The following is a 13,600-nucleotide window of genomic DNA, read 5'->3' as shown; positions in this document are numbered from 1 at the left end:
AAGAACATGATTTGCATAAAATAAATACGGCACATAAGTTTGGAAATAATAATAATAATAATAATAATAATAATAATAATAATAACAATAATCAGAGACAGCAGTAGTAACGATAAGACACCACAATAGATCTATAGCTTGCGTGATTCGCAATATATATGCGGCGAAATTAACCCGCGATTCAAATAGCTTCGCGATATTGCAACTAGAACTCACGGCGTTTCAAATGCACTACTGCGTTGTTTTGTAACGATAACATGATTAAGAAACGGTCACAGGGCAATAACGCAAGAGATATCAACGTGTCTCTGAAACATGGGAGGCGAAATCCACGAAAGGTTTTACCAGACGTGGTGACGCTGGGTCCCTGGTATCTCCCATGTGTCGCAAAAAGTGAGGCGCCAGTCACGTCCCCAATAATTTCCATGAAGGGTCAGTGCTGCTTCGTTTTGACATATCCCGAATTATTTCGCGGTGTCAGTGGTTCTATCAGCGTTTGCGTGCCCGATCAGCTGCAATGTGACAAAGTAACGGCGGAAAAGGCGAGACGTAGCAATGGAGGATAGGGCGGCGTAGTGGACGCCGTAAACATCCTACTAAGATGGCGGAGCGGCTTCACAAAAAGGACGTCAGGACCTCTCTGGTGTTCTCTTTCCACCATGGTGATAAGTCTTTTGTCAAGTCACATAATATTGCATTGAGCGGTTCATTTGAACTGTACCGCTTTAAACACCAATTTTTCTGTTATGGCAGGATCCGTACCTCGTAGAAAGAAATTTGTTTAAGCTACTTAATATTTCGAGTCAGATGAATTTGCACGTTGCCTTCACAGTCCCTTTAAAGAAGCCCCCGCACGTGGTAATATGGTGGTGGGTAGGCTCAGCTTGCTGAGGCTTTTCTTGCTTTTCTAACAAGACGTGGCAAGGTACCACGTCTTGTTAGAAAAGGAGATACAGAAATCGATAATCGGATTGCGCGTAGTAGCAGCGTGCGCTCGCTGTGTTATGTCACGTGATTCCACCTTTCGTTTTGATACCCCCCTCCTCCACTTTTTCTTCGCATCTTGTCCCCTCCCGTGGCTCTCTTTGCCCTTCCTCACGCCTTGGCGCACGCGAGGTGATAACGCCTGCCGCCATTTACTTTTTCTCCCCTGCCCTGCCTGTCTCGTTCCTCCCTTCCCCAACAAAGCGAATGCACTGGGAATCCTCTAGGGCGTGTCCTTCCCCGCTCCGTTTCTTTCTTCCCGCCAGGATCCCTAGGATCCGGCATGCATTAAAATGATTACTCTTCCGCCTTCCCGGCATCGCTTCTGGCGTTCGTTTTATTTTTAGAGCGCTATTTTTCTCCCTTTCCCCGGCGTTTGGCGATTGTTTATTCTTCTACAGTCTCGCAGCCGCGCTTCACTAGCGGCAAACGCACGGTCACGTGACCGCAGATCGAAGCGTGCGAAGGAAGAAAGGCACGCATGAGAAACAGGGTCGGCATACAGTTACACAACGCGAAAAGTACACTCACACCTTTGGAAAGGAACGGAAAGAAGACACAGTGGAAGGGCACAGAAAGCTTGGGCGAGCATTATTCATAGCAGCCCTGCCTTCTATTCTATACGAGTCGCTTCCAAGTTGCTGTTTTGTTCTTTCCGAGGTTTCAAGGTTCCGGGTTGTTTCTTTGTCGCGTTGTTTCACTGTTTCATTGCCCCCCGAAGATCTACGCGGCCGTCTCATATTGAGTTGTGTATTTTCGGCCTTTCACTTAGTGGCAGTGAGCCTTTTGCGAAGAGAACTTGTGTTCGAGACGAAAACGAACAGTTAGTTCACGACTCACGCGAAAACTTGGAGTCTACTGCGTGTTTCTTCTCACTCAACGTGACTACAAATGGTAATTGTATTTCTAACTTGAGAAGCTTTCGCATACACAGTTATTCGTATCTTCGTGCGTCTCAGTGCTGGAGGCAACACCAGAGAACTCGTCAAACTCCCTTTTTAAGCGTGCGTGTGCGTCTCGAAGGGGGAGCGGGAGCAACCCTCGTTACGCTCACTTTACAGTTAGTCTGAAGTAAACGACGAAACGAACTTCTCGCCAATTGAAGACACTGCTTTATGTTTCGCTTTTGACGCCAGTGGGAGCGAAGCGAAACCCCGTGCTGTCCAGGAGGACTTCCGCGTGAATGTGGAGCGGGACAAAACGCCACTGCTCCCCCTCAAAGGACGCCACTCCGTAATTACCGAACACTCGCGTTCTGACTCCAGCATTACGTATCCATATTGATGAGCGGAATTCAAAGGCCTGCATTCGTTTTAATTATTTTCGCTGGGACTTCAGATTAGTGGAGTTTTATTCAATCACCGTGCTTTTGTACGCCGGAACGCTTTGCTTTGACTCAAGAAAGGCTGACCACCTCGGCCGCCCTACGGGTAAAGGCGTCATGACGAGTTTGCTTTCTTTGTGCTCTCTTTCATCTCATTTACATTTTATTTTGCCTTGTTTGAGCACGCGAAACGTTTACGGGTGGCAACTCTGCAGATTACCGCCGGAATACTACTCCTGGGGACATGGAGAATAATTTAAAACGCTCCAGCAGTTGTCGAACGGTTCTTGACTCCTTATGTGACAAATACACAAAATATAAAGTTCAGGGGTGGCTATCATAAAAAAATCCCTTCCGTCAAACTGTGTACGAGGACATGCTCTCTTATTAGATCGGTGGTTTGCGTACAGATTCTGTATTCTCGTAACCTCGCAGATAATGCAAACTGGCACACGTTATCGACTAGAAGGCGTCTTAGTGCTGTGCCTGCAGCCAACGCTGGAAGCGATGTTACTGTTCCATTTAACCTACACGAAAATAACCACAAATCGTGACCATAGCATCTAATAGTTTCCGGCTGTAAAATTTGGTCTATTCTTTTTAGGTTCTGCAACAAAGAGTTCGGAGCAAAGTGGTAGAAGCCGACTTAATGGCTAAGGCACAAGTCGGAACTCATTCCGCCTTTTCATACCCGCTTTTCTGATGCTCCGCAAACGCACCGAATCCCTCACGCATACCTAGGTGTAATTTTACGGGAAGGAGCGCAGCCTTCAACTTCTGTCTTGTCCTCTTCAGAAAAAGGTTGGAGACACGCGGCATTCTTCCGCATCCGAAATGAAATCGTCCTGATGATCCCTCCCGTCCCCCCCTCCCCCTGCCCCCCTTCCCGTCTGTTGTTCGCTAGGAAATGCCATAATGCCTTTGCAGATCATACAATGGACTTCAGCATGCGCTTGTGTGAGCGCGCAATGCGGTTCCGGTATAACTTTGTTTAGCTCCCTCGTTCGCCGAACAGTACACCCCTGATAAAAAGCTTTCTTCTATGGGCCTGCTTCACCACAGCGCTCAAGAATGACAAATTGCACGTCGAAGAGACCAAATTTGTCAAGGTCAAGCATAAGATTTTTCTGCAAAATATGACGGGGTTGATGCGACATCTTCCAATGCAAATCACCATGTATTGCGGTACGTAGTACAGCGCATGCCATTTATTTGTTGTCGAATTATGTGCTGGGTCTTTTCATTGGCCTGTTTGTTCCTTTGACCGGAATACTTGGTGCTGAAGGTGCATCTCGGTAAAGCAGGCGCACAGTGGCAGTAAGGCTGTAGGATGGAACATTTAGAAAAATAAAATTAAGAAACTTGCTTCGAATTCGGCAACCGGGGCCATTTTTCTTATCGGAACAAAATGTAAATAAAAAAAAACCTAATTTCCGTCCACCAGTCCACATTTTGTGTGCGAATTTGAATACGTTTGAGTGTTCTCCTTCTCACAGTAAACTGCATTAATTTAGAGTAAAGTGCGCAGTTATTTCAATCTTCTTTTTTCCTGTATCTTGATGCGCCCCACTTGTCTTTCCGCCCAGACCAATATAACGGCCCGAGCGATGGCCTGTGAGCTAAACACTTCCACGCCACGCAGAGCTTACCGTGCACTCCCGAAAATCGCTAACGTGCCACTGGCTCCCGCGCTTCCCTCTTTTATCTTCGTCGCGTAGCTGTCGATGGGTCGAGCGAGAGACTCAGAGGCGAGTCTCCGCGGAGATTAGGACGATGATGTGCCGCGCTAATCCGGAGAATGGATCAGCGGCGCCTCGCGCGGCCGCTATAAATAACCGCGTGAACAGCGTCAGCTCCCAACAAAGTCGCGTGCTTGCTAGCCAGAGCCGCGCCTCGAAAGCTACACATATAAGCACACGCTGGGAAGCAAGGAAAAGAGAAAAGACGTAGCAAATAGAGAAAAAGAAGTAACGTGAGGCTGCGAACGAGGCGGTCACGCGCCCAGCAGAGCGTGGCGCCTGCGTCGCCATCTGCCGCGTCGAAACGCCGGCTCGAGCGGCTGCGGTTTGGGCGCGGGGGCGGTGCAGCGAGCCGAACACTCTGGCTTGCCTCCGCAGCACTGCGGCCGCATCGCTGGCGCCGCGCCGAGCAATGCGGGTGCGGATGTTCCCCTTTCTGTTTATGGGCCTGGCGCGTTTACACGTCTGGTTCGGTCCTCGGCTCGCGTTGGGGTCGCTTTGACGCGCCCCAGCTCCACACGCGCGTATATGCATACGCGCTCGGGGCACCATGGCTTCGGCAGCTGCGAGTGCCCGTTCGATACGACTCGCGGTGGCTTCTTACGCGGTCACGCCCAGCTCCTGCCAGGCTTTGACGCGCCAGCTAAGCGGGACGGCGCTGCTCTGCTTTCCATTAGGTCTTCTTACTGCTCTCCATGATTGCTGCACATCCAGAGGAACGCCCTAACATCCGAGGAAGTATTCTTGTTGTTGTTCAGAAGCCCCTTAACGAAAACACTCTCAGCAGCCTGGTCTCGTCTTCAGTCCGTTTTCATTATTCGCAATCGCCAGTGAGAACCAATGTTTGTGTCAAAAAAAAAAAAAACACACGAGTACGATTTTTTCCTCTTATTTGTGTGAGAAGGTAATAACCTGGAATGTTGCCGCTCGTTTTCCATCCATTTATGGGCTGCCTCTTTCCTGGGCTCTCTTCGTAAAATTCCTGTCAAGTGATCTGAGCGACGGCGTATTAATATAGCGCTGGCGTTTGGAGTTTTCCACCCGTTAGCATTATCGTACTGAAAGGATAGCGCTGAGGCAACATGAATAAGTGTTATAGGTGCAGCTGGTTAAGCACCACGAGCCACAGGGAGAGAGTTTGCTTCTCCCAGAAAAAAATAAGAATTCCCATTATTTATCCACAGGTGGGTCGCAGTCTCCTCTGTTCCTCCACTAAGTCTTTTAGGACGTAACAACCCCCTCCCCCCCACCCACCCAATTCTTTAACGAGCATTGTCAGATTTGGTGCGGGGTTGTCTGAGTAGCCTTGTTCTAGAACCCAGTTGTGGTGGGTGCGCCGCTACCCTAAACGGAATGGGAAAACAATACCGGCACCAATGTTACCATCAGGTCCCCGTTAGGACACTTGAAGACCGTGGGCTAACGCCGATTTCAATGCTAATAATTGCATTGATAATACCACTAGCTACATTTAGCATCAGAAAACCGAAAAATAGGGTACAGGTGGCACCTTTTACTGGTTTCTTTATTTCAAATAACATAGAAAAAAAATGCAAACTCGCGTGATAAATATTTCCCCTATTCAAGATCGTGCAATCCAGAACGCCGAAGGCTCCATTCGACCGAAAGTAAAGTTAAAATCAAGCATTAGACGTTATACAGACATATACGTTATACAGACATATTATTACCTTTGTTTTGCTGTTTCCCTAGAATACTGCGAAAGCTACAGCACCAGTGTAAAGGGCACTTCTTGGTCCCACACTCTTGTAAATAAATCCACTATGCGCTAACAGGTAATTGGTGTTCCGTCAATATTATTTATGGAACGTTCAGAAGTCTAAGATCCCTGGTTACAGTCCCCTTAGCCAGGCAAACGGTTTTACCCCCGTATGCTGTGAACTTCCTCCACTCGGCCTCTAGTCGAGGAGATCGCTGAAAGTGATTTCCGCATGTAAAAGCATTGCTGTAGCATTCCGCTAAGCTGAGTCAAAGAAACACATGGAGTGGAGGACAGACTCAGGATACGGTCATTATTCCTACTCTGGTTTCAGTGTATTCTGTGGGTTCTGAGCCGTACCCTAATTCGGCTTGAGAATCAACCCGTACAGTTACCTTACGCACGGGTCCTTGAGCAACCTCTCACTGATCAGCTCTTTCATGACGCGTATACCTAAAGTGGTCGTTAGCTGCTGCACAGAGAGTAATTCAGCGGGGGAAGAATGCCCGGTGCCTAACAACGTGACTGCGGGCGTTCCCGTGCAGGCGGTTTGGCACCAAGTGCGCCGGCTGCGAGCTGGGCATCCCGCCGACGCAAGTGGTCCGCCGGGCGCAGGACAACGTGTACCACCTGCACTGCTTCGCGTGTATCCTGTGCAAGCGGCAGCTGAACACGGGCGACGAGTTCTACCTCATGGAGGACAACAAGCTGGTCTGTAAGGCCGACTACGAGGCGGCCAAGGCGCGCGAGGGCTCCAGCAAGCGGCCGCGCACCACCATCACGGCCAAGCAGCTGGAGACGCTCAAGAGCGCTTACAACAACAGCCCCAAGCCGGCGAGGCACGTGCGCGAGCAGCTCTCCCAGGACACCGGGCTCGACATGCGCGTCGTCCAGGTCTGGTTCCAGAACAGGCGTGCGAAGGAGAAGCGTCTCAAGAAGGACGCGGGCAAGACCCGCTGGGGAGACTTCTTCCGTTCCGGAGCCACCATCAAGCGCGACGTCAAGGACCACCCAGGTATGCGTCTCTCTTCTCCACTCGCCGGAGATGGGCGATACATCCTAGCCCTCCTTAGCGTCTTGGCCACTTTTCGTTTGTGCCCGTGTACGTACCCCCGCACCTTTTCCAGTCCTTCTTGGCGATTCTTTCCCGCTTACCGGATCAATTGTCCTCGTAGGGATGGAGATATTTAATTTTTCTTGTTTAAGGAACACAACATATTTCCAGAATGTGGTCAGCATTGCGACATTACCGCAATGCAAGCATGGCCTTTTGCATTGCTTGATGTCACAGTGCACAGTCTAATGGTGTGTCTGCTTCTTTATTCGTCAGGGAATCGCTTTGAAACACAGTGCTTAGTCATTCAGGTACATTCTTGAACAGCTAACTCACTGATGTTTTAAAACGAAGCTTTAAACGGCATGGCGAAAGAATCATCCCCTGGTCCTGCGTACGCAGAAAACTCCTTGGGCCAAAACCCGACACACAAGTTGGAAATGAGCTACAAGTAAGGGGAGAGAGTGTGGCTGGGTTCATCTCGCTTGCTGCAGAGCCCGTGCGCGGCGAGCTACTGCGTGAATCACAGCTCAAGCGATAACGGCGTCCGGCGCGGGCGAAGCAATGTCAACATGGCGATGGCGAACACCGGCTGCACGTTAGTTCAAAATGAAAAGGCCCCCGTCATATGTATACTTCCGAGGAGCAGGCAGTTATAGTTGCTGTATGTTTCGCTGAGTTGCGCGTCTGATTTCCACGAGCCGCCGCGGCGCCGGTTTACCATGACAGGAAAGCCCGCTATCAGTGATGCGCACCGAACATTCCAGTTGTGCGCAGGCCGGCAGCTGCGGCTGCCCCGCCGCTGCAACCGGTGCAGCGGCTCCTAAATGCGTGACGGGTGGCTTTCCCGCACGACTTTGGAACTCATGATGGCGAATGGACGCGCAACTATGATCCCCTCAAGGGGCGCTATATACAGGAACTCTGCAGGCAGCCTACAATAAGCGACGCCGCGGGCAGGAACTGGAATGAAAGAAAATACCATAATCACGCAAAGTACCCCCCCCCCCCCCCCCCCAAAAAAAAAAAAGCACTTCAATGAACCGTAAGAAGTAACGAACGGGTGAACACCAGCCACGAGTTACAGCTTTGCTGGTTAACCATTTGTGTGGAGTGCATGGACGCATTTATTTTAAAGAGAGCAGAGCTGCCTCGTGCAAAGTATTTAGAAGATCCACAGGGCAGTGAACAATACTCACTTCCATGGTATGCGAGTGATTTAAAAGCACTTCTGTTAAGTGCAGATGAAAACCCGAATCCGAGAAAAATAAAATTCAATCCTAATGCAGCCTCACTCGAGCTACCGCAAAGAAATGAGCTACGATGCTCGAGATATGCGACAGTTCGCGCCATTATTTCCACATTATGCATGAGACAATCCTACTAGAAATATTATGCGAATTTCCCCGAAATTTCCAGCGCAAAACCCGATGATTTGTACACGCCATCATACGCTCCCCAGTGAAGTGGTGCGGAGAATACGAAGCGAAGTAGAGGAAATATGCCACGATGTTTGGTCTACTGTAGAAAGTTATGTACCATTGTTTTTAACCTCCAACTTTTAGTAACGGTGGGCTTGTCCCCATGCAATATTAGCGTGAACCAGGACATCCGGGTCTGCACCGCTACCTCTGTTTTCTGCTCTATCTCACTATTCGTACTGGTGTACTCACAGCGGCAGGGAAATTTACAAAAAAATGGAAGTGTCAGTCAGCAGTTTATACGCAGAACGCCATAATAGGCCGGTCATCAGTTAATGGAAAGAACAAATGTGTTTCTACGGCATACTAGTGAATTTTCAAAAAATTAAGATTGAGCTCTTGGTTCAAAACGCACAAGTCTATATACCACCTATGATAAGTCATACATGCGCATAGTGGCCAGAGAAACTCCAGCATTTTTTTTTTTTTTTGAAGCGAGCGCGTGTTCGGCTTGAGTGTCGTTTCATTATTACCTAAAATCAATGTTTGCGCGGGCAGCCTCGCCCTCGGTTGCCGGGGGGTGTTTGCTCACGGTGTCGCCGCGCTCCTCCGTGCCGGTTTCCGCACCAGAGGACTCTGAGCCGTTCGGGCTGACCGGCAGCGACCCTGAGGGCTCCCCCGGCCAGCAGTCGGGCCACAGCGCCGCCTCGTCCTATTTCCCGGCCAGCCCCGGCGGCCAGCTGGGGCCGCATTTCGGCCTGCCCAGCGACCAGTTCCCGGGCCGCGGGGACGACACCTACGGAGAGTTCCCGCCCAGCCCGGCCTCGTGGCTCGAGGACATGGACAGCACGCCGTCCTCGGCGAACTTCTGAGTCCCCGCGCCCCGCGCGCGCTATCGACGCCGTCGACCACGCTGTCCGGCGTCCACGCACCTGCCGCCGTCGGCAGGGGGTGTTGGCGCGGCGCGGCCGTGAATCCCTTATTGCGGCATCGACACTTAGTTTCACGTCAAGTGGCACGGAAGGCGAAGCCTTACCTTGGTTACTCAATTGCGTGCGTTTCATCTCGCAGCCGATAGGGAAGTGGGCAGCCAAGTTCAGTTGCAAGCGACTCACCCGGTGTACAATGATCCGCTCGTGTTGGAACTCTGTGGCTGCCCTCGAGACGCTCGGGGCTCCTAAAGGGCCAATCGTAGAATACTCTGTGCAGTGACGACAGCACACAGCGGAACTTTAAGGCAGGGCGATGACGTCTTGGTACAGAGCACTAGACAAGTAGAAAACCAATCCCGCCTCGAGAGACGGTAAAAAACAAACTTGTCTTCATAAAAGGAGTTGAAAGCATACTTGCCGGCTCCAGTGAAGTTAAGTTTATGTCAAGTACGTGAAGTATCAAACATGAAATGCGAAGTATTAGACTGTATAGGTGTTTTAATTCGGTATGAGGCGTGAAGTTCATGAGGACTGTTCCTTTGTTTGGATTTCGTTATAAAAAAAAGAAAAAAAAAGTCAGGTTTGATTTCTGGCTTTGTAATATGTTTCGTGCCCGCGAAAGAGGCAGCCGATATAGTGGAACTAAGGGGGGCGTAAGAAAAGTAGGATAATGTTCGGTGAAACTACCACTATGTTAAGAATACTCAAATTAGAAACACCGAGGATATGACAAGCCGGCAGAAGTAGTTTTGATACGCGTCCTGTCGAGTACGTTCTAAGCTGACGAGGCTCGTGTCGCTCAAATCTTTGCCTTCAATATGCGAAACTGAATTAAACTGAAATTGGCAGAAATTCGATAGAAGAGAAGAACAAACTGGCCATGATAATGGAAGGGATTAACCTAGTTACTGCTGGCTAACGGGGCTTAATTACATCGTCCGGGCCCCCGACAACACGGCAAGGCCTTATGTGCGAGCGAAACAAGCTAGGATAATGAACGCCGGACTGGCTTCTCAGAAGGCTGGACAAGTGCTCCAGGTTTGCTTTCTGGGAATTACAAAGTTGCTGGTTTGGAACACGCTTCATATGCTGTATGAGAAATAGGCATGGGCCGTCTCTTGTGGTATCTAGTCCGTGCGTATACGGTTGCTGCAGCGGGATAAAGAACGGCCCGGTCAGGTAATAGTGTTCTACAACTTGGTGTAAATACACTGATGGTATTAAAAGATCCATGAAGGCAAAATGCCACTTTGTTCACTTTGAAAGAACTAGTCTTCGGCAACTCACTCAACTCCAATGCAGACCCGAAAAACGTTTTTAACAGCAACAAAAAAAAAGGAATAATTTCGCGCTACAGCGGCAGAATATGGGCAGGAGTGGCGCGACAGACGCCAGCAGTAAAAACACAGATGTCAGGGAGTTAACTACCCCTGAGCATTTAATTGATACGCTAAAACGGAGCTCTACGTCCCACTACAATTTTCCACTTATGTTTCCTTGGGTTGGCTTTAGTCGGCGGCCGCCAATCGCGCGAACAAGATTCTGTGACGTCATAGATATGTGGTCACAAAGTGGCTAAGGAGTCGCCATTACTTCATCTGTTTTCCTTAATATCTCTCCTACTTGCTTGAAGTTGCGATAAAATTGGCGTCATTGTTATCGGGACGAAGCAGTGTTTTTAACGAACCAAACTTGTATTTTGTCTTCATGGCACCTTTAATAGTTTCTCAAGTACAAAGATGTCGATGAGAGTCACGCAAACGTTTCTTTCTTTATTCGGTGGGCTAAACACCTGACGAAGAGAATTGTTCTTGACAATGCCAACTCTAAACAGTGTAAAGTGCAGTCGGCCTTGCGCCATACAAACCCAATCATCATCAAACAGTGTAAACTGACTATACGGTTACGTAAACAAGTGGGACATGCGTGGTTTTTGTCATCTGAGCTGTGTGGGTGGATTGATCGAAGAGTCAGCTTTACAGAAAAGGGGAAGAGAAGGAAAGATACACTAGACACAAGTAAAGTGAAACAAGACCCGGGGCGTGCTGTGATACCAGACTCTTTTTCGCCGCGCTTGTTTTTGTTCTAGTCATTTGGTTGAAGTAAGCATCCAACCATCACAGAAAGCGTTTTTTTCTTCTGTAAGTGGTATTTTCCGTTGCTGTAACTTAAGATCTTTGCTCTCATCCGTTATATAGGGGCCTAAGCACATGTCCGTTTATGTCGTTCTTCTCAGCCACCTTGATTTGCTTATGATGCGTCTTTGTGTTGTACTGACACATTTTCGTTTGCTTCAGATGTTTCCCTTGAGGCATCTTCGCCGGTTTTTGGTATCCCTTCGTACACCGCGCAACCACGAGGGCTAACTAACGCTAGCTACGCCGCCCGCGACATAACCCCTTCGTACACGGCGCTCCTAGGCCTGCGCGCCGTTAATCCGGCGGTGACGTCACGCTCCCCGCTACCCCACTGCGCAGGCGCAGCGCCCCGCTCCGAACGCTTTGCCGGCTTCACCGGCTTCACCCATCCGAGATACAAACTTGGGTAAAACCAGCGGAACCGAAAGCTTGCAACACTTTTCCGAGAAACAAAGTTGACTTGTTTGAGTCTCCTATGCTTACGCATAGTAATGGTGAAGGCGGCTAAGTGAGAAAGGGAGCAAAGGGCTCGGCATGAGCGCCCGCTGGCCCTCAGACTCACCTATGTTTCGGGCTGCATGAATATGGCCTCTTGAAGGTGATAGAGGATTGTTCACTTCTCTTTGGGCCACTAATGAAAAGCAGAGTGGTGGTCTAACGTACGTGTTCTCTGGGAATTTTTTTTTTTTGCAGCTTTTATTTTGTATGGGGATCTACGGGTAATATATTGTCCTTGACGCGTTCACCATCTCAAAACTAGCTGCAACGTAAGACAATATTACGGGTGGTACCTATCTACTGAGTGTATGTGGCGCTGAGCTATATGTGATGAGTTAACCAGCGGCGGTAAAACACTGGCTCCAGTGTCTAATGAAACTACAACATGTAGCCCAGTCATCACGGGATGCCAACTGCAGCCGATGGTCCCGAATAATACCTTCGGCGAAGCTCGACGATCAGCTGTGTGGGCCCACGATTGTGCAGCTGCAGTCACAAGGATACGGTATCACGTTCCCCGTCCCCTGCCGTGGGCCAAGGAACTAACCTTCGAGAAACGGTAACCCCCCGTCGTTGCCATAAGGTATACTTCGCTAGTTCCCAATTCTTTGGGGCAGTTCGCAGTCGGGTTCAAGTCAAAGGAGGATAAAAAAGCAGCTTCATTTTTATAAAGCGAAATTTTTACACCTTTGTCAGTCTGCATATTTCTTGCGCATGTTCGCAGCCTAAATGCAGCGGCGAGAGGAAGAAAGTAAAACAAATTGACGTTTACCTTGGCGTTAACTGCTTCGTACTGAACCGAGTCTACCGTAACTAACGTTTAGTTATGTTTTAGTTAGCGTCGGAATGAAGTTGTCTGTATCACCTTTCTAATACATGTGAAATGAAGGCAGCAGTAAACACTTCGCTGATTCCTGCTGCCTTCGTTCGGCACCGCTGGACGGGTGACCGAAAATCGCGTCACTCGGTCCGTATGCATTAGCGAGTGTTGTAACCTGTTCCAACCGAATCGTCCGCGTCTCCCTCACGACGAAGACGGCCTTGACAGCGTCGATAGCGTGCGGTAGTTCTGCACCACCGTCACTTGTAGAGCTGCCCGGGATCGCGAGCACGTGGAACAATGCGGCTGTGCGTCACACTGACTCTGCGCGCGCGCGCGTGTGTGTGTGTGTACCTTGGAGCGTATTTTGACGCCAAAGCGACGTGACTTTTGCAGAGCTCGACATCCTTCCCCCCCCCCCCTTTTTTTTTCCTGTTTCTGTTTCGGGCACAACGACACGATTGTAGTCTGTGTGTACATATTCGTGAATATACATTAATATATTCCCAAGAAAACGAGTCTTGTCGTTTCTCTGAACGGTATGTGTGTGTGCTTCGGTTTTTACAGCTCAGCTGTGAAGAGTTCACTAGTGCCCGGTCTTGGCTTGCGCAGCTCTGTCGCGGAAGCGACCGCCTAACGATGAGGCCCCGAGCTGGTAGAGCGAAAGAAGCGGGAGCGCCGTTGCATTGGCAACGCAGAGTTACCCAGCTGTGAAATGGCTGCAGGTGTGTGCGCCGCGATGGAAGCTCGTTCTTCTCCACGAAATACCTTCACCAATAAGGAGGTACGAAAGGGAAGAGGTGATCGTGAAGAGAGAACACCTGGCAGTAGTGGAGCGAGAACCCAACACATCGACAGAATCGCGGAGCGCTGTGCAGAGAAGCCGTAAGGCACCGTAACATCGTCGAATTAATAACGTAATGGTTTTTTTTTTTCTATTAAACTACTGCAAATATCATGGGCATAAAAT

The 13,600-nt window shown here is 49.5% G+C and overlaps 1 protein-coding gene across 1 annotated transcript; it reads left to right on the top strand.

Annotated features, from left to right (window-relative positions):
* The first annotated feature begins 379 nt into the window (after positions 1 to 379).
* LOC144155711 (LIM/homeobox protein Lhx3-like) lies at positions 380 to 13,097 on the top strand. The gene is made up of 3 exons (XM_077687328.1): positions 380 to 393; positions 6,313 to 6,782; positions 8,873 to 13,097. The coding sequence occupies exons 1-3, from the start codon at positions 380 to 382 to the stop codon at positions 9,112 to 9,114; spliced, it is 726 nt and encodes a 241-aa protein (XP_077543454.1). The 3' UTR covers positions 9,115 to 13,097.
* Positions 13,098 to 13,600: the final 503 nt, after the last annotated feature.

The sequence above is a fragment of the Haemaphysalis longicornis genome, unplaced genomic scaffold, assembly GCF_048455015.1.
Source record: "Haemaphysalis longicornis isolate Haplotype H1 unplaced genomic scaffold, Haemaphysalis longicornis Haplotype H1 scaffold_1, whole genome shotgun sequence".
In the NCBI taxonomy this organism is placed as follows: domain Eukaryota; kingdom Metazoa; phylum Arthropoda; class Arachnida; order Ixodida; family Ixodidae; genus Haemaphysalis; species Haemaphysalis longicornis.
Note: the sequence above shows the minus strand (reverse complement) of the source record. Positions and strands in the feature narration are given on the sequence as shown.